This window comes from Netta rufina (genome assembly GCF_964035555.1).
Source record: "Netta rufina genome assembly, chromosome: 5".
Classification (NCBI taxonomy): Eukaryota; Metazoa; Chordata; class Aves; order Anseriformes; family Anatidae; genus Netta; species Netta rufina.
Window position 1 is genome coordinate 30455287 of NC_140128.1, and position 23568 is coordinate 30478854.

At 43.4% G+C, this 23568-nt stretch overlaps 1 protein-coding gene across 1 annotated transcript; it reads left to right on the top strand.

Annotated features, from left to right (window-relative positions):
• The first annotated feature begins 2712 nt into the window (after positions 1–2712).
• DCAF4 (DDB1 and CUL4 associated factor 4) lies at positions 2713–17998 on the top strand. Its single transcript, XM_084287190.1, has 13 exons — positions 2713–3028; positions 4518–4615; positions 5848–6005; positions 7491–7573; positions 8199–8301; positions 9295–9438; positions 10097–10146; positions 11264–11343; positions 15117–15212; positions 15324–15421; positions 16084–16260; positions 16499–16613; positions 17533–17998. Exons 1-13 carry the CDS (start codon positions 2925–2927, stop codon positions 17724–17726), a joined length of 1500 nt encoding a protein of 499 aa, XP_084143316.1. The 5' UTR covers positions 2713–2924; the 3' UTR covers positions 17727–17998.
• Positions 17999–23568: the final 5570 nt, after the last annotated feature.

Consider the following 23568-nt stretch of genomic DNA (forward strand, 5'->3'; position numbering starts at 1 on the left):
GCAGCAACTTTCATATGCAAAAATATCTAAAACTCTCAAGAGTGCTGCTGCAGAACTACCACAGCACGTAAGGCAAAAGGCATACAAGGTTACATAGGATCTTAATGTAACTGCTTTGATTTCACTGGAATTAAATTAAGGCTTAATTGTACCATTAGACAAAATCCTGCTTTTGATTACCCTACACACTCGTGGGCCCCTGTACACATTCCAGTTACCATAGCTTAATGAGTTGCCTTGAGTAAGCTAAGCTATAACTAGCAGACCACATATATTTAGCCCCCAACAAGTATGAGATAAAATACATAACTTAATCCTCAGCACAAAAGACATTTGTGCAAACTCACCCTAGTTCTCACAAGTGACTATTAAAATGGACACAGGCTCAGGTATTGCAGCTCAGCTGAGAGACAACACACTGAACTGCAATAATCCAACCCAATGTCTGAAGCATAAATTTCAATGTCAATAACAAAGTTTGTTTTTTACAGAATGTTTTAATGCACTTTACAATTATATTTAATTAGCAAATGAAGTACAGACTGAAAGCTGGGCTACCCAGGTATAGCTCTAGTCCCAAGTGACATAAATAGAAAAAACACCAGAGCAAATGGGGGACAGAACTTGAGGTCAGCCTGCATGCTGCAGAGCAAGACCTGGCTGGAGAAGAGCAGCATTTAGTAGCAACAGCCCCGGCACAGCCAACTGCACAAAGTCAGACTGAAAATAACCGCTTGTGCTGCGCTTCTCAAACTGAAACTTTCCCCTCCTTTTTGATCGTTAAGCTTCGTGAAAGTTGGGCCACTATAAAACATCGCAGAGCTCTCTACATGAGTACAGGCTGCAACACAGCCAGCACTAGGAAAGCCTTTGGGGGAACATGACTCAAGGGAAGTTGTGTTCCCTGTAGAAAGGGTCCAAAAGAGGAAGCAAGAATGACTGGAGCTGGGAGTTGTCATCCATAATACCTGAGTGAACTGGCATTCTTTAGCCAGCATTTAATCTAGAGAAAGACTCTAGCAAGACACCATAAGCAATTTTCAAATATGTAGTATGGTTGCAGACAAGAGGGAAAAAATCATTTTCTACATCCATGAAAGGCAGAAGGAAAAGCAGCAATGATTTTAAATTGCAGCAATGATTTTAAATTGCAGCAATAAGCACTCAGGTAACATCCGAAAAATCTTTCAGTGGGCGATACAATAAAATAACCAGAACAAAGTGAACCAAAAGGCTGCTTCTGTTAATCTGTTCTTAAAACAGATTAAACAAACAATTGCTAAGGAACAATGGAGGGGTGGTAAGCATATGTGTGGAAGGGGGTCTTTTATTTGTTTTATATATTTTATTTGCATACATACACATACAGAGCAATCCAGTGACCTCTGAATTCTCTTCCAGCCTATTTACACGTACAAGCTTCTATAATAAGCTTGCAATACAAGTGAGAAAACAGATCATTTATCATACTTCTCCCCGAAGGTAATTCTATCTTGGTGGAGTCAAACCCACAGCTTACAAACAGCGCATTGGTCACAAAACCTTTAACACTGCTCGCTGGCATCAGAAACTAAAAACCTGAAATAAGGCCAGTGAAAAAAAAAACAGTTATAACATTACTTGTAAAACATTTGATGTTCTGAAATACTATGTACGAGCCAGAAACACCAGGGAAAACTGTATTTCCTAGACTCCTGGCCACAGGCGTATCATCAAATTTCAGATGATCAAGTATCAATACCTTCGAACCTGTCATTCTGGATCCAGTCTACGGCATTCGCAGGATTAATGGCTTAACAGCTCCCAGACAGTGCTGCTCATGCAGCTTTCTCTGGGCCTTTTACCCTACCCTCCAGTTAACGTGTGCAAGTTCAGAATCATCTTGTGGAAGCTGAAAAGCCGGTATTGCTAAACCACCTTGAAAAACACGCCTAATCGATGAAAAATGCCTTAGAGCCAGACCACACTGGTCCTCTGCCTTTTAAAGAGGCAAAGAAACAGAGTTCACAGGCTGTACGAGCTACAAGGGAGTTCCCTGACCGTTCCTACCCCTAAAGGTATATTTGCACTGGCCACTTTTATTTCTAGGCATTTTGAACTTAAAACACACACCAAGTGAGTGAGAGAGAGAGGATTTAAGACCCACAGAACGGCTGGGTTTGGAATGGGCCTTAAAGATGAATAAAACCCAATGCTCCTGCCATGGGCAGGGACACCTCCCACCACATCAGGCTGCCCAAAGCCCCATCCAGCCTGGCCTTGAGCACCTCCAGGGATGGGGCACCCACAGCTCTGGGCAGCCCGCTCCAGCACCTCATTGCCCTCTGAGTGAAGAATTTCCTCACAGAGCCTAGCCTCAGCCTGCCCGTGTTTAGTCTGAAGTCATTACTCCTTGATTACCTCCCCAAAGTCACTCTCACGCCAAGCACCATAGCAAGCTTGCTATGTAAAAGTAAAGTGCAACCGTTCCAGCTGGGACGTCCCCCCAGAGCCAAGCCCCCCAGAACTGAGGGAAGCCCCCTCAGAGCCCCCTCAGGGCCTCCCGCCGGCCGCCATTTCCCTCCCGCCCCTCCTCGAGATGCAGGCAGCGAGGCAGGCGGAGCGCTGTCCTCCTATTTGCCGAGGGAGCTGCCTGTCAGGCGGCAGGACCCGCTGAGAGCCAATCAGCGAGCGTTCACCGGGGTGGGCGGGGCGTCTGTGTGGAAGCGGCAAGGGACGGCGGGGGGGGGGCTGCGGCCCCGCGTCAGGGCGTGCGGCTCCGGGCCGGCAGCGGCCCCGGCCCCGGCCCCGGCCCCGGGGCGAGGCGCCCCGCCCCGCCCCGCCCCGCCCCGCTGGGGCTCCCCCCGCCGAAAGCCCCGGTGCGGAGGCGCGCTGGCACGGCGGGCACCCCCACGCGCGTGTGTTCGTTGTCTCCGCAGGCAGCCATGCGGGGAGGCCGCTGGAGAGGCGAGGAGAAGCGGGGCTGGAGCGGCCGCGGGCACAGGCAGCGGCCCCGTGGGCGCAGGCGGCCCGGACACCGCCCCGACAGGCGAGTGGGGGCGCGGGGGTGGGGGGGCCGGGCCGGGGGCTGTGCGGGGGCTGTGCGGGAGCTGGGGGGGGCCCCTCCGGGCCTGCTGACCTGCAAATGCACCCCCGCTGGGAGGGGGCTGCGGGGGGTCTCATCTCCTCCACAGCCCGTCAGCAGCACGCAGAGATGGCTCAGTGAGGAGAGGAGCGTTTGTAAGCGCTTACCTGCCATCCAGCTCGCGCCTCAGGGACTGCCGGTGTAAAAACGATCCGTAAATCTCCCTGGAAGTTTAAAAACACGGGAAGTATTGGGGTGATAATGCCGCACACAGGTCAGGAAACTGGGACGAGGTCTTAGGAGTTGTGTTGCCTTGAGAGCTGACGCTTTCAGAAAAAGACGTTTTAAACTTTAGAACCTCTGCTTACCTGCGTTAGGACTATGTGTATGGCTCTCCTTTGCCGTGTTCTGACATCGGTCTCTTACAGGAGTAAAGCAGGCCAGGCCTTTAATACTGCAAGCATTTCTTGTAAAAAGGATTTTCAGGGAAAGATATGCACGCATGTAAGAGCTGCCCCATTAATTCTAGTTGTGTAAAACGTTAGAAATGCAAATGGACCCCTAACTCACAAATACGGAATAAAGTATTTCACTAACAAGCTTTAGACCTAAGTGCTAGAATTCAGTGGTTCCCCACCCAATATATCAGTTACATTCTTTAAAAATTGCAAACTTGTGTAACTGAGCAGCAACAGAGCTGGTATTAAAACCAGAATTTCCTTGTTATTTTGTTTTAGTAAATTATGACTCATGAAAAACATTTTGGCCTAACACTTTTAAGATGACCTGTCTCAAAAAGTGAGAATCGTAGGGGTGATTCAGAAAACATCCCAGTGGAATTTCACCCCTCAGTACTGACTGTGCCTGTTTAAATGGCTTCTCAAAGAAGAAAGCTGCAGTTACCTACTTCACTGTGACACTGATTACAAATTTTTTCTTTCCTAGAGTTTTCCTGAAATTTTTCCTTGGTTTGCATGCTTCTGAAGCTCCTCCATGAGCTTCCTTTCATGAAGACAATAGCAAAATACTTCTGATCTGATGTCATTTTTTTATCCATGCCATTTCTTTCACTTTATGCTCTAAAGCATTATCCGACTTTCAAGGACGTGCTTTTCTTTGAAATAGAGGGTATGGTAACATGCCCAGAACTAATCTTTTGCTGCAGAGTTAACTACACATACAGAAGCAGCAACCACCTCTAATGTTTTAGCAAGTAATTAAGACTTTAAGATACTGTTATCTCTTGTGTTCTTGAGAGGTTTTAAAGCTGAATGTTTGTACTGTTCCTTTTTCATAGGTTGGCATACAGTGATACACACAGTGTGCTTATCACAGACCTGCAAAATTGCACTCTATTAATGTGACTAACAAGCTGCTTTAAAGAGGCTTTGCAGAAAAGATGTGTAGGGCAATTGTGGGCCTGTCTTGAAGGCAATACTATTATTTTTTTTAGGTCTGAACAGGAGGAACCACAAACCTCAGTGAATGCAGACCCCAGCAGCAATGGAAATCCTTCTTCATCCAGTTTGACGCAGAACTCTGTAGTACCAGGCAAGAAAATCAGTGTCTGTACACTGATCTTATGAAAAAAAAATGTGGTGTTATTATGTGCTGTATTAATAGTATGGTGTTAAGGGATGGATATAAACAATAAAGTTTGTAGAGAAAATTAGTATCTGAAAAGGTGATCTAAAAAGATGTAGTTAGTGAAAATCTGGAGAGCAGGAACAAAACTTTCAGGCCCAGAACTCCATCTTTTGTATGAAAACTCGTCTGCTTAGCCAAGCTATTATAAACTGACAATAATAGAATTTTGTTTTTCTCTCCAGAAATCTTGGTTCGGGAAGAATATGAACTTTTTTCTTATCTGTGCTGAAAATGTTATATATCTTTCAATAAAAATAAAAGGACAGCATATAAAAAAGTAATGTAGATCAAATTATTCAGTCTTCTAAAAGACACAACTATCCACCACTTTGGAAAAATACAAATTCATCTCTATGCCTTCAGTGTATTTATAATCTGTAAGAAATACTGTCTGGCTAAATCATCTGTGCATTTGTTATTAGGGAGTCAACTGGCAAAACCAGACTTGATGCAGTAGCAATGCTATAAAAGATGATGTTCCGTTTGCATTCTGGTTTTCTGACTCATTAAACATCCCTAGGAAAAGCTAGGCCTGTGGGAACATGCATAGCTCCACAGCAGGAGAGTCCTGAAACACCACTGACTCTGCAACCTCTTAGCAACAGACAAAGCCAGAGCATAAAGTGATTTTTTTTTTTTTGTGTGTGTATCACTCTTGTGCTTAAGAGTTTGTGAGCCTGTTAGGAAATAATATATATCGTTCAAAACATTTATTGCTGCATAAACAGATTCTGTATACTACACGCAGTGTGCTCTTACCAACTAACTTTACATTTTTTCAAGTTGAATAAATCTTGGTCGTTTATCGCCAAGCTGAAACCTAAGACATACTGACAAGGAGCTGAATTATAAGCAGCAGCAAAAAGAGGTTACTTCAAATGCAGGTTGTAGTAGTAGATAAAGGTTTAAATAAAAACCCCCAAAGATGTTAATGTTCACCTCTTCTGAATAAAATCCTTTTTTTCTCTTAAGTGGCTGTCTTCTATTCCTGGTCTGCCTATCATGCTTGGGACCAACTAGGAGCAATAACTTTGAGCCTTGTGAGGTTGACGTTTCCACGAAGATGTGGGATGTCAAAGAGTAACAAATAAATCTGGTTATGCATCTGATTTTGTTTATTTTTGCTACCTTTACAGAACTGCCAGGATTTTACTATGACCCAGAAAAAAAACGCTATTTTCGCCTACTGCCTGGACATAATAACTGCAACCCACTCACCAAGGAGAGTATTCAGCACAAAGCAATGGAGAGTAAAAGACTGAGACTCTTAGAAGAGGAAGAAAAACAAAACAAGGTACGTTCTGAAATAGATTGCAATTATCCTTTGTTGTGTTCTGTCTGAAGACAGATGATGAGCTAAAATCCTTAGATTTTTTGACTGTAGTACAGTCCCATAAGCTGTCTGAAGAAGCAAAAAATTCTTTTTGCTGAGAATTTATATTTCTTGAAGTCTTCTGTTTGGTTGTTCCACACAGGAATGAAAGGAAGTCACTTTCAAACAAAAACAAAAAAAAACACTGTAAAGAGACAGGAACTCTCAGAATAACAAATTGTCTAACAATTACAGTTGAGTCAGGACATTGGATGCCAGGTTTCAGATCCCTGCTGTGAACTGGCAAAGTGGGATCTCAGTTGTAGGCTTTCCATATGTTTAATAAATATTTAGACTGTGTACCTAGACCCTGAGGAAATAATACTAACGATGTTTTGGGGAAACAGTGTTGTAACAAAGAATTTTCTTTGTACAGGTGACATCAAGTTTAGTCTTATCTTTATACTTTCAAGTTTATAATGGAAAGTATGCAGGCTTTCCAGACATAAAGTGTTACAGCAGAGTTGATAGCAATAGTACACATCTGAAACCTGGGTAAAATACCTAGCAAGAGTGGTTTTAATTGCTTGAAAGCCAAGTCTTATAACTTAGCAAATCAGTGTCTGAAGCTCACCTTAAATATGCTGTTGTTTGGGAGAGGAGCGTGGTATATTTCTCCTCAGGTAATAAAGTTATTTGTTCAAGCAGCAATTCAGCTCTTCCATCTTCATTATGAAAGGGCTGTTGTTTGGTGGGAGGATGGTGGTGGTGAAGGGTTTCTCTTAAGCTGTTTCCATGAGAAGTTTAGTTTTCATAGCTCCTATACAGCTGCTGGCCATGTAATTGTTAATGGGAACTGTGAAGATACATTTCTTCTCAAAATCTGGCTATAGAATCAGACATCTGAATCAGCCTCCTGGATATGAATGTTCTGACTCTTCAATACTTTGACAGAGCATTATCAAAGAGATTTCTTAATCCCTAACACTGCAAAGTTCTCTATCCTTTGCTCTCCCTAGTATTTATAAAGTGTTCACATGCAATTTTAAAAAGTGATGAATGGAAAAGAAACTTAGTGCAGCAATAAGACTGCATGTTAACAGCAGTCTTGTGGTGATAGAGCTTTGCTATGTAATAAGATTTAAGGTGTCAGAGTAAAAACACAAGGTGACTTCACACCTCAAGCTAGTACCATTGATTGTGTTAAGCAAAAACAAGAGATTTTTTTCCCAGTTTTTGTATTTATAGAAGCACTTGAAATTCACAAGAATACTTCTCTTTCTTGTGTACTTTCTATAGTAGACCAGGGAAATGTTGCTGAAATGCATTTTATAGACTTGAAAATATTATTATACATAGGCTCGAGGAAGAAGTTACCCGAATATCCCAAATATCAAAGACCAATGGCCACAGTTGAATCATAAACAAGAAGATAACTGAGAACACTTTCATTTTATTCTCTTCCAGAAAACAACAAGGCCTGGACTAAATTCATCCATGCTGTTACAGAAAAGGCAACTAGGTTTGCTCAGCTCCACAAGTTATTGCAGGTACAATAATCTGAATTGTCTTCCGTTTGCAATATCAAGTTCTGCTACTCGTACAACCATTCCTGTCAGTTGTTGTTTTTTGTTTTTTGTTTTTTTTTTGCATCCCTCACCCTTCCACTTAGGACAGAGTAATGTTATTTATAATAACAAGAGAGTTATATTCTTCTATAATTTCTGAAGTGGTGAGAATTGAGATGAGGAAGGTATGTCCCAATCTCAGATAACTGGAGTTTAAACCTTCACTTTTTTTTTTTTTCCTCCAATACATGCTGTTTTACCACATTGTGCTCTATGAACACAGTTCAGCTTTTCTTTGGATCAGTGCTCTTCAGCTGATGTGGATGTCTTCCCCACCATTAGAATCTCTATGCTCAAGTTCAATAACAGTGTAGAAAGGAAGTTAGTGGCTTGCTATGTTGTTGTTCCTGCTACTTGAGATGTTCTGGGGTTCAAAACGATGGGACGAAATTCAATAAACAGATTATGTAAGTGAAATTGTAGCATGCTAGTTTTCAGGCATTTTATCTTCTGCAACTGAGAAGCAGTTCTGACTGTCTTATCAACAATTCTTAAACCTAGGCTCACCTGAATTCCTTCTCTCCTCCCGCCCCGCCTGCTTTTACAGGATGGTCCATGAACTAAAAGTGAACTGCATGCAGAGGAGGAAGATAGAAATTCACAGTCCCGATTCCTCAGTTGCTGGAACCAACAATTTTAAAATAATTGTGGTATGTTATGACAACTGTTAAACTTTTAAGATACAGAAAGTCTGTCTTCAGTGAAAATTGAGGATCTTGAAATCAAATCCGATATGTCAAATTTTGCTTTAAAAGGTGCATTATTCCTGTTGGGTTAGTTCTCAAAATCTGAGCTCAGTAGTTTTTAAGCAGGTAGGAAGAGAGTGTCCTTCCTTAAGGAGGAAAATTTATAAAAAGGTTGGATATGTAAGTGATCTGGGGAGCTGATCAATATTTCCTGTTGGAAATAAACAGGAATTTTGTGGGCGATTAGTATGGTGTTTTTCTGAAGGGAAAGAAGAGGAAAATTGAAGAGAAGAACTTGGGAAATATCAAAGCCTGTAGTGTAGGGAGTCTATGTAAACACCTGTAACAATTTTACCTCTCATACTCTGAAGGCAGTTTCTACTGTTTTTGATGGCATGTGTGTGCAGAAAAGGTCTCTGGAGCAAATAACTGCCATAGCCCATGTAGGAAGCTCTCCAGGACCAGCTTCTAGCCTTGCAAACAGAGCACTGCCTCGGTAGCTGGAGCCAGAACGGGGTTGGAAACTTAGTGTTATAAAAGTTGAAATACAGCAGCATCCTTTTTGCTGTGATGTGATCCAGCAGGAGGAGAATCTCCTACACTTAAGCAGGATAGGAGAATTCCACATTCATTTTGATAAGATTTAATTACTATTTTGTTCTTTGAGTCCTCTACTGATACCAGTCTGTGCTTACTAGTAACAACTAGAGGAAGTATCTGATATAATGGGAAAGAGTTTTTATTATTGTTTAAGGACTGAATCATTTTCTTTTTTAATGATAATTTTTCTATGCCTGCATTAAAAAAAGGTGTTGACCACTGTTTTAAGGATGAATGGAAAGTTGATGGTGTTAAAGTGACTAATTAATGTTTCTCCATTTTAGATCTAATGCAGCTGCTTCAAGCCATTTTTTCCAGCAAGTTTCCACTGAGTGCAACGATGCTTTTATTTTACAGGCAGATGTTGCTTGTGAGCGGATATTCACCGTGAACGACGTAGAGCACGGAGGGTGTAAATATGGAATCATCAACCTCAGTGGTTTGGGGAAGGAGTCTCTCACTGTAGAGATGTATGACAACCTCTACTTCACCAACCGCAAAGTACTGTGTTCTGTTCCTGCTTCCTTCAATTGCTGCATTCTCAAAACGCTGTTGCTTGGTAGGCACGTGGGGAAATGCATGAGGGGAAGGGGCTAGTAGGAGAGAAAGGAAGAATCTAGCAGCGTGATGTCACAGAATTGCAGTAAACTTGCCTCGGATAGTCCTGAGGACTAGCATTATTTATCAGGAATGCTATGCTGCCATCGGAACAGAAGACCATGTAGACGTATCACCTTCCAAGGATAGCGCTTCAGGGTTTCACTCAGCCATAGCTGAAAACACTATGTTGAGAAAGTAAGATTTGTATGTTTCTTTAAAATAACTTTGGGAAAATGTGTTTATCTGTATACATGAAGAATATTTAAAACAGATTTGTGTAACCTCTTCATGCTCAGATTCTAGTAAGGATGATCCCTTAAATAATAGGATGTGCTTGGTGCCTTAGTCTGTCCATATTTGGACAGACTTCCCAGTGCTGCCCTCTCTTCTGTACACCTAAGAGGAGAATAGGGATAAACTGCTCGTGTGCTGCTACCACGCTATTGCATGAGCTAAGGAAGTGTGCCCAGTGCGTAGTTTCATGCCATCTTTGCATGGAAATGCCCTTTCGTGAATTGTGTACGAGGTCTACACAAACACTGTCTTCTTGTGTCTGAAGGTGAATTCTGTGTGCTGGGCATCACTGACACATCCAGACTCTCATGTTTTATATCCTTTTACAAAAGCAAAATGTCAGTGCTGCTTTGACTATTCTGCATTGTGCTGCACAGAACAGAACATTTTCAGAAGACATCTCACGTAGTTGCCCCAGAAATGTTGTTTTCTAGAAGACTGGGAAAGTTGTCCAAAATTAATTAAATTGGAAGCTGTTGGGGCTAGTGAAACAGATGTATCATGCTGTTACAGATGTATGGAGTTCTGTACCAGTGTAATAAAACAACAAAAGAGAGAGTCAAGGCAACTAACTTTCTTTTTAAAAAAGTGGAGCTCTTTGAAAGGGGGTTGTTTGGTGTCTGTTGTAAACCATTGCCATGTTGACTGGAGGGGAGGAGAAGGGCAGCAACTTATTGAAAGCAGCAGAGCTCAGTGCCAGAGCGTGTCCTGCAGCTTTATCTCAAAAGAAAAGAAAAGTTGATGTGTAGTAGAGGAAGTACAAATGGATGACACAAAGTCACAAAAGAGAGGAACAGAATGGAATTTTAAAGTGGGAGATGACAAGCAACAGAAGGTCTATCGAAGTGGCATTAAAAGTGGCTATTAAAAGAGGAAGGGATACTGATAGTTATGTAATAGTTATGATAGTTATGCAATTCAGAACTGATCCAGAAGGTGGCAGGATTTCATCAGTCTTGCTTAGAGATGGTTAGGAGTTGGAGATTGCTTGGTTATTCAATGTTTTTCTCTATGACACAGATTTACCACACTAAACTTGAAAAGCAGTTTCAAAATCTATTTATACCCACTATAATGTTGGGGAATTATTTCAACGCACTCTAAATTGACTCTTGCCTCCTCAGTGTATGTAACCCTTTCTCCAGCTCATCTCCATCAAAACAATTCTATATCAATGCAGTGTCATCAGCATGTATGGTCTATTTACATATACACAGTCGTGTTCTTTCTAGCTCACCCTATGAAAGAAAGGAAGCGTCAAGACTTAATTGTGAAGCGTAAGGCACAACAAAGTTCTTGGAAGATGTTACTGAACGGGGAGCATTATGAACTACAACTGTGTCAGAGCATCTTACTTTTCCCAGCTATAAATATTAGGCAGCCTGTTCCATTCTAGGAAGAAATCTTTGTTTTCCTTAACTCGCTCCAGCAAGCTGTGCCTCATGGGAATTGCAGAAACTCCAGGCTGTGCCAGTTTGCTTCCAGCATCATTGTTCAGCAGCACTAACCCAGGTAAGATGTTTGTTTTTGGTTTTGTTTTTTTCCAATTTTGGAGAGTAGTTATGGTAATGCAAAGAGTACAAGGGAAAGATGTTGTAGTGGGTTTACGTGGCAAGGTTTTGGTAGCAGGGAGCCATAGGGGTGGTTTCTGTGAGAAAGATCTAGAAGCTGCCCCATGTTTGGGAAGGGCCCCATTGTTTTCCAGATCCGAGCCAATAAGCGATGTTGTTTTTCGCCTCTGTGAGAGCATATTTAAGACAGGGAAAAAACGCTGCGCCACACAGCAGCCGGGAGAGTGAGAGGAGCGAGGAACAGCCTTGCGCCAAGGTCAGTGTAGAAGGAGGGGGAGAGGTGCTCCAGGCGCCGGAGCAGAAGTCCCCTGCGGCCTGTGGTGAGGACCATGGTGAAGCAGGATGTCCCCCTGCAGCCCATGGAGTACCACGGTGGAGCAGGGTTCCACGCTGCAGCCCGTGGAGGAGACCACGGTGGAGCAGGTGGCCCTGCACCGATGGAGGCTGCCGCCTGTGGAAGACCCCTGCCGGAGCAGATTCTGGGCCGGACCTGTAGCCCGTGGAGAGGAGCCCACGCAGGAGCAGGTGATCTGGCAGGAGCTGCTGCCCGTAGGGGAGCCAGGTTGGAGCAGTTTTCTCCTGAGGGATGGACCCCGTGGTACGGACCCATATCTGGAGCAGTTCTGGAAGAGCTGCTGCCTGTGGGAAGCCCACGCCGGATCAGTTCATCAAGGACTGCATCCCGTGGGTGGGACCCCACAGCACAGGGGACGAGAGTGACCGAGAAGGAGCGGCAGAGAAGAAGTGCTGTAGACTGACCATAACCCCCATTCCCCGTTCCCCTGCGCCGCTCGGGGGGAGGAGGTGGAAGAGGGTGGATGGGGGGAAGGTGCTTTTGTTTTTTTTTTTTTTTCCTTTGTTTTCTCACTTCTCTCGCTTGTTAGTTGTAGGCAATAAATCTTACTATCTCCTTATGCCGAGTCTGTTTTGCCCGTTACAATAATTATTGCGTGATTTTCTCGTCCTTATCTCAATCCTTGAGCCCTTTTCACATATTTTCTCCCCATTCCTCTTTGAGGAGGGGGAGTGAGAGAGCGGCTGTGGTGGAGCTCGGCTACCCACTCGAGCGGAACCACGACAGTCTTTTTTGGCGCCCAACGTGGGGCTCAAGGAATTTGAGATAAGGATGATAGTTAGTAGAAGTAACGGGCAAAAATATGTGCAGGATGATTGTTAGGAATGTACAAGTTGTGAAGAATTTAAGAAAGCAGTAACTGTGATATGTTAGTGTGGTGAAGGGACGAGGGGTGGTGTGTGTGTAAAATGTCCACCTTGTCGGTGCTGTGATGATGTTATGTTCATTTTGGTGTGGTGAATTCTTTTTCTTTTTGATGTAAGTGAAGTTTGTGAAGGTTGTTGTGATAATTGTAAAGTAAGAGTATGTTGTGAGTAGTCTTAAATATGCTTTTAACAGAGGCGAGGGGTGGAATGTAGTGGGTTTACGTGGCAAGGTTTTGGTAGCAGGGAGCCATAGGGGTGGTTTCTGTGAGAAAGATCTAGAAGCTGCCCCATGTTTGGGAAGGGCCCCATTGTTTTCCAGATCCGAGCCAATAAGCGATGTTGTTTTTCGCCTCTGTGAGAGCATATTTAAGACAGGGAAAAAACGCTGCGCCACACAGCAGCCGGGAGAGTGAGAGGAGCGAGGAACAGCCTTGCGCCAAGGTCAGTGTAGAAGGAGGGGGAGAGGTGCTCCAGGCGCCGGAGCAGAAGTCCCCTGCGGCCTGTGGTGAGGACCATGGTGAAGCAGGATGTCCCCCTGCAGCCCATGGAGTACCACGGTGGAGCAGGGTTCCACGCTGCAGCCCGTGGAGGAGACCACGGTGGAGCAGGTGGCCCTGCACCGATGGAGGCTGCCGCCTGTGGAAGACCCCTGCCGGAGCAGATTCTGGGCCGGACCTGTAGCCCGTGGAGAGGAGCCCACGCAGGAGCAGGTGATCTGGCAGGAGCTGCTGCCCGTAGGGGAGCCAGGTTGGAGCAGTTTTCTCCTGAGGGATGGACCCCGTGGTACGGACCCATATCTGGAGCAGTTCTGGAAGAGCTGCTGCCTGTGGGAAGCCCACGCCGGATCAGTTCATCAAGGACTGCATCCCGTGGGTGGGACCCCACAGCACAGGGGACGAGAGTGACCGAGAAGGAGCGGCAGAGAAGAAGTGCTGTAGACTGACCATAACCCCCATTCCCCGTTCCCCTGCGCCGCTCGGGGGGAGGAGGTGGAAGAGGGTGGATGGGGGGAAGGTGCTTTTGTTTTTTTTTTTTTTTCCTTTGTTTTCTCACTTCTCTCGCTTGTTAGTTGTAGGCAATAAATCTTACTATCTCCTTATGCCGAGTCTGTTTTGCCCGTTACAATAATTATTGCGTGATTTTCTCGTCCTTATCTCAATCCTTGAGCCCTTTTCACATATTTTCTCCCCATTCCTCTTTGAGGAGGGGGAGTGAGAGAGCGGCTGTGGTGGAGCTCGGCTACCCACTCGAGCGGAACCACGACAGATGTCCAAATTTCAGTAGTTGTATTCTTGTACAAAAAAAAGAAATGAATCTAGGAAGTCCTGAAGAATTCCAGTATAAGAAACGAACAGATGAAAGAACTTACCTTAAGAATTAATTAGCAAGCAGTATTCAAAGCACTAGTTTATTTTTAGTTTCTGCTGATGTTGCACTTTGGCAGGAGAACGTCCTGCTTGTAAAGTAAACATCTGAGATTATTCATATGAGTAGCTTGGCCTTTTAATTAACATTCAGAAACAGCACACAAGAAGTACTCAGATTTCCTTATAGACTCCCTAGAATCATTGCAGGATATTTTATCACCGTAGGTACTCCCTGTGCTTAGTGGATTAATCATAGGTGGAAGGCTGGTAAATGTCTCAGCCCATGGCTCCTTGTACTAGACATCGTGCTTAGCTTTGTGTAAGCATGATTGATTTAGAAAATTCTTTATCATAAATCTGATGGCTGTAGCTGTATTATCTATATTTTTTTTTCTGTGTTCTTGGAGACAGCAGTCAGGCTGGTACCTTCAAAACAAAAGTAAAACTTCCATCTGCAGCATGGTTTTAGACATGTCACCTGTGCTGCCTGACATCTGTATGATTGCGGCAGACATCCCATAAAGTGAAAACTGTGCGGTTAAAGTACATGGGTTGGTAGGCCTTGTACAGGAGCTACATGAGTAAGAATCAAACCTAGAGTGCTGTTACTTCACTGAAAACTGTTTTAAAAACACAGGCCCAGAGAAGCAGGGAAGAGACAGTATTAATTTAAGTGTTTTTTTTTCCCTCCATATTTTTTTTTTTTTTTTAATTCTTCCATCTTCATTATTTATAGAACTTCTAAGTTAGGCTTTGGCTGAACTACAGCTTCTAAAGAAAATGTTTTGTGTTCCAGCCCACTTGTCTTTAAAAAATGGCTTACTTAGTGCTGTAAAGCACGTGTTACTTTCCTCTTCTCTGATCTTTACTATCATGGTCAGACCTCTGACTAATGAGTAAATTTCACAGTCGTGTATATGTGTAGGCTGTAAGTCTTCAGCTTACAACGGTGAAGTCCTGCTTTTGTTTCATGTCTCTTGAGTAGCACAGGAGTATTAACTGGCTATCATTGTCTCTGCTTCTAATTACAATGTTGAAAGAAGCATGGAAGTCCAGAGAATCTTCCTGAGTTATCATCCTGTCCTTACATTTTATGGATGCTTCATGTGGTATTTATTTCTCCTAGGAGATCGACCTGGAATGTTGTGCAGCTTCAAGATATCTACTGCCTGGTCCTGTGCTTGGTGCCTGAATCCACAAGCAGACAACTGCTTCAGCACAGGTGATCTGCAAGGCTAGCAACCACTTTTATCTCAGCAGGAAAGACTTCTTGCTTTAATCTCCCACCTGCAGCTCAAATTACAACTAAATGAACATAATCTGTCTCCCTTAGGCCTGACACGACGAGTTCTCGTGACCAATGTAGTGACAGGGCATCGACAGACATTTGGAACCAGTAGTGATGTCTTGGCACAACAGTTTGCTACTCAGGTAGAAAGAACCTTCATTTGTTTCAGAGCATTGTCATTAGTGGGTACTGTGTGTGATGGGACTCATCATCTTGTTGATAAGGGTTATGATGACAGTTATCATTCCGTAGCTGTCTGATGCTGGCACACAGTGGAATAGCAATGAAAAAATTAACTGATCTCAAAATCTATGGTGTGGAAGGTATTTGTTAAATATTCAGAGGTGAAAAGGAAATTATGGAAGTACAAAGAGCAGAGTAATAATGTATTGTAGGTTGTTTTTTTCAAAATGACCTAATTTCATTAACACTCAATGTATTGTCTCCATCAAGAGAAAAAAACAGCCATAGAATTCTAATTGACTCGTTCACAAAGATTTAGTGAGAGGGGTCAAATCAGAACATGAGAATTCCAGTTCCTGTTCTGCTGTTATGTTAGCCTAAGTTCCTGCTAACCTAGCTGACCTTTTACAACTGAGGTAAATAATTGAGGTTTGAATGGAACTAATGAGTTGGCTCAAAAATACCACACTGTGTAATAAAAATTCTGGTTCCTAATGCTTGTGTTAATAAAATAATTTGAGAGCTACACCAGTGAACCCAAAAGCTTGATGTTGGTACTTCCTGTGTAAGGAAGCCTTTTCAGATGCTATGCAGTGCACCTCTTTCTTTTGGATTCTTCCAGACCCCGATGCTGTACAATGGCTGCCGTTCAGGTGAGATTTTCAGCATCGATGTGCGTCAGCGCAACCGCAAGGGCCAGAGCTGGAAAGCAATCCGCCTCTTCCATGACTCGGCAGTTACGTCTATTCGGCTTCTCGAGGCTGAACACTACCTGATGGCAGCAGATATGGCTGGGAAGGTAGGGTTCTGCTGCTGTGGGATACACAGTTAGTTCCTTTAGGTATCTGGGCAATGACAGACGCTTACTCCAGACCTGAGGGCGGGTGGCTGTTCTTTGGAGAGTGGCACAGAACTGGGTGGTATTTCCCTACTGGGCTGTCTTTGCTCCTCACTACTAGGTCCACTTATTTACCAACCAGCACGTGATCTCTGCTTTGTTAATGTATCCTCTTGTGAAAAAATACTTCAACTTTCAGATAAAACTCTGGGACCTGAGAACAGTGAAGTGTGTGAAACAGTACCAAGGTCATCACAACGAATATGCTATTCTCCCTTTGCATGTAAATGAGGAGGAAGGACTTCTTACAGCAGGTGGGTTGACTTCTTCCCTTCTACTTGTAAGTGCAGTGATTTTCTTATGCTTGAAGGCTATTTCTTAGCTACAGCTGTTGCAAGCTGGATAGCTGTTACTTCTTCAAAATTCAGCAGAACTTTTGCTTTAGATGTACTGTAATCAACTACAAAAATGGATGCACACCTACTGTAATCACTCCTGCGTAGCTCTTAAGTGCTTTATCCACTATGTTCAGGAAGTTCCATTATCCTTTCCACAGCGTGGCCCAGGAGTAGAGCAGAAAATAATGGATTTTGAAGGTCAGGGAAGCAATGTGTTAACAGGAGACTTGAAGTAATATCTCTATATAGAGACCAAAGACCACAATTAGGCTTCTTTGATGCTACAGGGCATAGTGTGGTGATGGACTGAAGCGCTGGCACATACGCTGAACTCCCTGTAAATTTTCTGTCACTCAGGGTTATTTTGAATACTCTTGGCTACATCTTGAGATTTTTTTCCTAAAAGGAAAGGTAACAATAAATGAAGCAAAATTCCTAAATCCTTATAATATAGCTAGACTTCTTGAAGTTCTTGTACATGTAGTGTCTGCTGTCCTTGGGTTTTTCAATGAGTGATGGAATAATGAGAATAATTCTTAATTTGACAAGCTGTTTTTTTTTTGCCTGATAATGAGGAAAGCATTCTAAATACTGATTTATTATACCTCTTATAACCTAATAAGAAATACATATTCTTGCCACTTTTGCAGTAGTCAGTGTTTTACATGTATATCTTGTTCTGTAAAGTATTGATAAGCACTTTGCCCACAGGATGTATAGAAATGGTTACGCTTTGTTCTCTGTAGATCACCTTCTGCTTCTTTGATGATAGTCTTGCAGAGCCACATAAAGTACTTCTTGTATGATGCTGACTGCTGGTGTCTTTCCTTTTCAGTTGGTCAGGACTGCTACACCAGAATTTGGAGCCTCCAAGATGCCCATCTGCTTAGAACCATCCCTTCTCCCCACCCCTCCTCCAAAGATGCTATCCCCAGCGTGGTGTTTTCTTCAAGACTGGGGGGTAGACGAGGAGTCCCTGGCTTGCTCATGGCTGTCAGACAGGATCTCTACCACTTCTCCTATAACTGACACAATTGATACTCTTCTCAGAACTGGCCTACAAAGCTGCCAGCCTATACATGAATTCAGAATATTTACACTGATCACCAGGGACCTGTTTTAGTGGGTGACGGTTGGACCAGATGATCATGAAGGTCTTTTCCAACCTTAATGATTCTATGTTGTTGAGTCACTATGTGCTGCTGCATCTGCTTTACCCATGAACTTCAGAACCTCCTGTAGGTTTGGCAATTTTTGCTGTATATACGTCAGACATCTTGTAAATAAAAGGTGACTGCTGATTACTGTCTTGTTGTTCTGCATCTGTACTGTTCTCTCAAACCCTCGTGGGTTTAGGGCCAACTGGGTGCTAAAAGGGGGCCAGGAAGGCATCACGCAGCAGAAACAGGGGAGAGAAGACCTGCATCCAGGCACAGGCTGGGGATAGTGGTAACCGTAAGTATGCTGAAGAGCAACTGTACTGCCATTGCCCAAAGGCAGTGATGGATGTTCTGCAACAGCAGGCAAAGCAAGCCTGTCCCTGCCCTCAGAGAGAAATTTGCACTACCGTTCTAGGCATGCTGCAAAGGTTTCTGGCTTGCCTTTCTTTCTCAGCAGAAGTTAGTAATCTTCACCCAAAGCTTTTAGCTCATCAAGGTTGTGGTGGTGCAGCCAACGCATCCCTCTGCATCCCTGCTCAGCCTGAGCTCACTGAGCACACTCTGTGAGTGAGTCTCTTGGCTTCCTCCAGAAAGGAACTGTGTTCAAGCATCCTACATGCTCTGCAGTACAAGTCTAGCACAGGGAGATTCCCCTTCAGGAGTGATATGCAAACCTGAGCATCCTGTAGTTTTAAACTTTTGAGGTTTTGTTCCCTGGGAGGAAGGGAGGGGAATATTTCCAATGCCCTGCTCTCCCCTTTCCTTTCATTTTTTCAAGTGAATTTGGGTAAGAGGGAATTACTCAGAAGTACCACAAAGGGTCCTGCAAGGCTCCACCCTCACGTTTCCTGTCTTTTCACAACTTTCATGCCTAAGCAATACACTGTTTAAACTGCCTCTTCTCCTCAGCAGCTCCCTTTTGTTCATCACACTTAATTTTTGTGCTGTTATCTCCTTGCCTTTTTTTTTTAACCTATTAATCAATACAGAAGACAAAATTATAGCAGGAAAACTCTCCTTGTGGGAACACTTGTGGGAACAGTGTAACATCTTTTCATATAGAATGTATTCATGCTATGATAATTGTTGCAAGGGGAGTTAAGATACATCCCAGCAAACACCCAACACAGTTTCTTCCCTGAGTATACATTCAAACAAATCTTTCTTGTATCCCATCAACAGCCAACTCCCCTTTCCTCAGAAGGGAATTGAGCTGTGAATTCCTTGCAGTTATAGCTCCTCTGATGCATCTGGCTTTAGCATTTCTCTGCAGAGCCTATTTTAACCCTCTCAGAAGGCAGAGCAGAAGCTGCTCACAGCATACTCTGTGCTGCCACTCCTTTCTACAGAACTTGTTTATAAGGCTGAGGGGCCCCTGTTCCCAGTGGAGGGTTTGCAGTCTGACACTTACAAGCTCTTCCCATTTGCTTTACTACCCTTGGTCAATCAAGAGGCCAGCTTGGTTAGCATAGTCACCAATTCCTGGCATGCCTTTCTTCTTAATTTGGGAAAATACCCTGTGATTTATGGTCATTTAGGCCATTTTATATCACATGCACAATGATTAGTACCTACAGCACCAGTTGCAGAAGAGTTTGCATTGGCTTAGTTAATAATGCACGCTACAACTAGCATCTGGTCACAAAATAGAAACCTAACCAACCCCCATCCCACCACAAACTCCAGATGTTACATCAGATAATCAACTCAGAGCTGGACAGGAACATACTTTATATCGATATTCTCACTAGCAAACATATGTGATTCAAATGCTTACAGGTAGCAAAACACATCATAAAGTCCCTTTATTAAGAATTAATTCCAGAATGTCAAGTTAGGATTTAACCTCTCTGATACTCTTAACCCCAGTAGTGCATGTTCTGTGAGAACAAGACCCTGCAATAATTGTGCCCAGTTCCTGTGGGAAACACAAACTAGGAATTGTGGTAGAACGGCATCTTACGTAACTAAAGACAGTTTATTTTCTTTGCTCCTTTTTAGCCAAAGCTCACAAAACAAAAGGATACTCATTTGCTTTCTGTTGTTTCCAGGAGCCAAACACACACGTCCTTGCAAACCCATTTACCCAACTAATGCTTTTGCAGCCAATGCTTCTAATTAAGCCTGCAAGAGCAGTATGAAAGGAGAGGGGGAGCAGGGTAAAAAAAGGTAATTTGGCTTCAGTGAAAAACAGCAAGCAGTATGCAGGCAGTAGCTGACGTATTAACTCAACCATTTCTTTATGCAGCAGTAGCTAGGACCCCAAGGTAGCTTAACAAACAAACAAACAAACAAAAAGGAACTGCACACTCCCTTCTCTTGCTCCAGTATCAAAATACCCTATTTCTTTGCCTCTGCTTCTCAGCAAGCACTGAATCTAGCAGAAAACTTTCAAAAGGCCAAATCTGCACTCCAAGCTAGGCTGCAGCATCCTTCACCCAGCAGGCACAATTTGGTCCTTTTTGCCCACTAGAGCAAGGCTCAGAGTGGACAGCCAGGCTCTCCTTACTGACAGGCTACAGAGGAAAAATGTCAGGGCTGTGGAAGAACACTGAGCACCTTTGTGCTTTCCCTATTAATGCCACTGGAGACGTGCTGCACCTTTTCTCTAGAAAGCTTGCCCAAAACAACTACTGAAGAATGCTCACGTCCTCGACTAGTTATTATTTCTTCATACACGCCAGTTATTTGGGTTTACCCAAACACTGGGTTGTTTACTGTACACGCAGATCAAGAGCTCAGCAACAGGCACAATGAGGTTCCTACAGCCTAGGAAATCAAGGTCATCCTGAGCTCGTAACCTCCCTCAAGCCAAAGTACAGATCATTATTGACTCTTTCCCACAGTCGAGCAAACCTTTTACTTTCCATCTGTTGTGTACAGCCCTTTACTGCTGTCCCTCTCTGTTGGGAAGGAGGCTATTATGTTGCTCCTCTCCAGTTAAAGCAGGATGGGACCCAGCTGCTGGATGAAAGAGCAGCATTTTCCTTGCTCCCTGCCCCCAGGGAGACAGAACAGTGGTTTTGCTCTAGTGGGAGTCCTCCAGGATGTAAGAGAAGAGAGAGGAACTGGACTGCCTTTCTGTGCTAAGAGCAGAAGCATGACATTGGAGAATCCCCAAAACAGCCTGCCACATCCTTCTTCCCTGCTCCATTGCAAGAAAAGCCCACAATTATTTAATAAGTGATAAAAACTTGCAAATTGCCGGTCCCTCTCATCACCATGGGTATTTCAGAAGCCGCAGTGTCTCAGCCTTGTCACTGTTCCTCTTGTCTTTTCTTTGCACCCTTTAAAAAGGCTTCTCTAATATGGGGCCTTGTAGGTCACACATGGTGCTTAGATGTTAACAGGTGGAAACTTAACCTTGTATAGGTCTAAGTGGGAGGGGGTTCACTTTTGTCCTCCTGCTACCCATGATTTACTGCAATGCATGGCTTCATGGCCATTCCTCCTTTACCAGCCCGATGAATACTGAACTTTAAGACGTTAAAAAAGCAAATCATCAGTCACAACTCCACTCTGACATTTTTACATTTTGAGCTTGTGACCTATTCTAACAGTACCAGAAAATTAAGTATTTTGTTGCAAGGAAGTGGGATTTTAAGATGGAATGTGTACATAGTCTCTAGCTGTCCCCTTACAGCAGCTGCTTTCAGAAAAGTTGTAATTTGGCAGTGAACAGTTCAGACTGAGTCCCCAGATCCTGAGCTGTTGGTGACTGCCTGCATGTGCTGCCTTACACAAGTATCTCCATGAGCTGGAATAAGCAGTCAATACCAACCCAAAGAACTTTCTAGACAGGGATTTCTGGGGAGAGCAGCTGGAGGTTGAAAGATAGTTGTCCAGAGAGTTTAAAACATCTTAAACTGGCTTCACTTTTCAAAAATGGAAGCAAAGGCACAAAGCAGATAAATCATTTTAGGTAAGGCCTAAAATATAATCAAGATCACCTGCCTTTTCTTGTTCAAACAACTGCTTTCCTACCTGCAGCTCTATTAATACCACTGCAGCTGTGAAGCGTTCTGATGCTTTCTTGACAAGTCATCTGTACCTTATCATACTTACGCCGCTGCTTCCCCCCAGTTCTGCTGTAAAAGTGCCTTTTAAGCAGAAGCAGAGAGATTTAGCCTGCATGTCAAAATGTCAGAAATCAGCTTCAAACTCTGAACGTTCTTGTATTAGAAATTCTCTAGTACTGCAGTTGAGACACTCCCTACGTGAGGATTTGCATATACATACAGGTGTGCATATGTATGTCCATATCCACACCCTTTATCTGTATTGCTTTGTGTCAACTCAAATTATACACAACATAAGTGAAGTTAAAAAGCTGCATGCATTTTAATTTTGCCTTTCAACAACGGACTAGTTGTCATTCTGCTACCACAGTGGCTTTCTTATTGTCATACCACACTGATCATTTTGAAAGCCCTTGTAGTATGTTTTATTTATTTTGGCATTGTCATGATTTCATGGTTGCCGTGCCAGCGCTATGAACAAAAATGTTCTATGACACACTACTATGTGCTGTTCCCACAGAATATACATGTTGACATTGCTTTACCAAGAAAAAGTGCTCAGCTGAAGCAGCAGGGGACAAAAAACAGACAGCTCTATCACTTGTCCAAATCACTCTCTGTTCTCAAATTACTGGCAAAGAAGTATCTGTTAGTGCCAACTTCTATTACAGCCATCAGTGGCAAATTAAATACAAGGACAAAGCCACAATATGTGGCGCTAGAGAGACTGAAAACAGCAGTCAACAACAGAACATGAAAACAAGAGGCTGCAAAATCTAAGTGAGACACTAGTACTGAAATCTGGTTATGGCTGGCTCTGCTGGAAGGCAAACGGACCAAAAAAGGAGCACAGTCTGCATGAGCAGGTGCGAAGCCAGACTTCTGCAATGCCCAGGTTCCCCAAAGCAATGAGGGAACCAGTGAATTTCTCAGCAGAGCCACAGCAGACAGGCATCTTGCATACATGCCAGGCAGATGTAACACAATGAGGTTTTAGTTCAACAAAACCCCTTGTTGCCATCAAAAGCTACTGATGTTGTCGTGTTTTCCAGATCATGAGCAAAGGTCCAACTGAGAAGCGACACAAAGGGGAGCACATATGATAGACGCACTGGCAAACTTCTGCAAGCGCAACTTCACCTGTGAGGAACTGGGCAGGAGAACAAATGAGCAGGAAAACCAATAGAAGATAAATATTTAGAGGGGAAAAAAAAGAAAAAAAAAAAAAAGGTGAAAGACAAAGGCAGTTTCCCTTGTGCAAACCCCCGGCAGTAGCTACATGTTACTGCTCTGCTGTTCAACCATCTGTTTCCCTAGCTGCAAATCTCAGGTGCACCTGGTGTGCATTTAAGCCAAGTCTGGCCCAAAGGTTTTGGGTAGCGAGGAACTGAATCGTGCACTTCTATATGAAGCTCACATATATCTGCTTCAAAGGAGAAGAAAACACACACCACAACACACACCACCTGTTTGAAGGGGAATCTTTCTGCTGAATTGTCATAGGCTTCTATAATGGGCACAAATCCATCAGAGCAGTCATATCAGACATTTCTTCCTCTATAAATCCAGATTTATTTTGTGGTGTTTAGGAATTAGTTTTTCACCAGGGAGTGCTTTGGGGAGGATTTTGCACATCACTTAATTCTCACAATTCATATTTTTAGTGTTTTCTCAGCACAATTTCTAGTCAGA

Bases quoted from the DNA above. Each gene is read 5' to 3' on its own strand.
- DCAF4 (XM_084287190.1), top strand. From the start codon at position 2,925: ATGCGGGGAGGCCGCTGGAGAGGCGAGGAGAAGCGGGGCTGGAGCGGC. The intron at 6,006-7,490 runs GTACGTTCTGAA...ATTCTCTTCCAG, and splicing joins AGGAAGAAAAACAAAACAAG to AAAACAACAAGGCCTGGACT. The intron at 7,574-8,198 runs GTACAATAATCT...CTGCTTTTACAG, and splicing joins AGCTCCACAAGTTATTGCAG to GATGGTCCATGAACTAAAAG.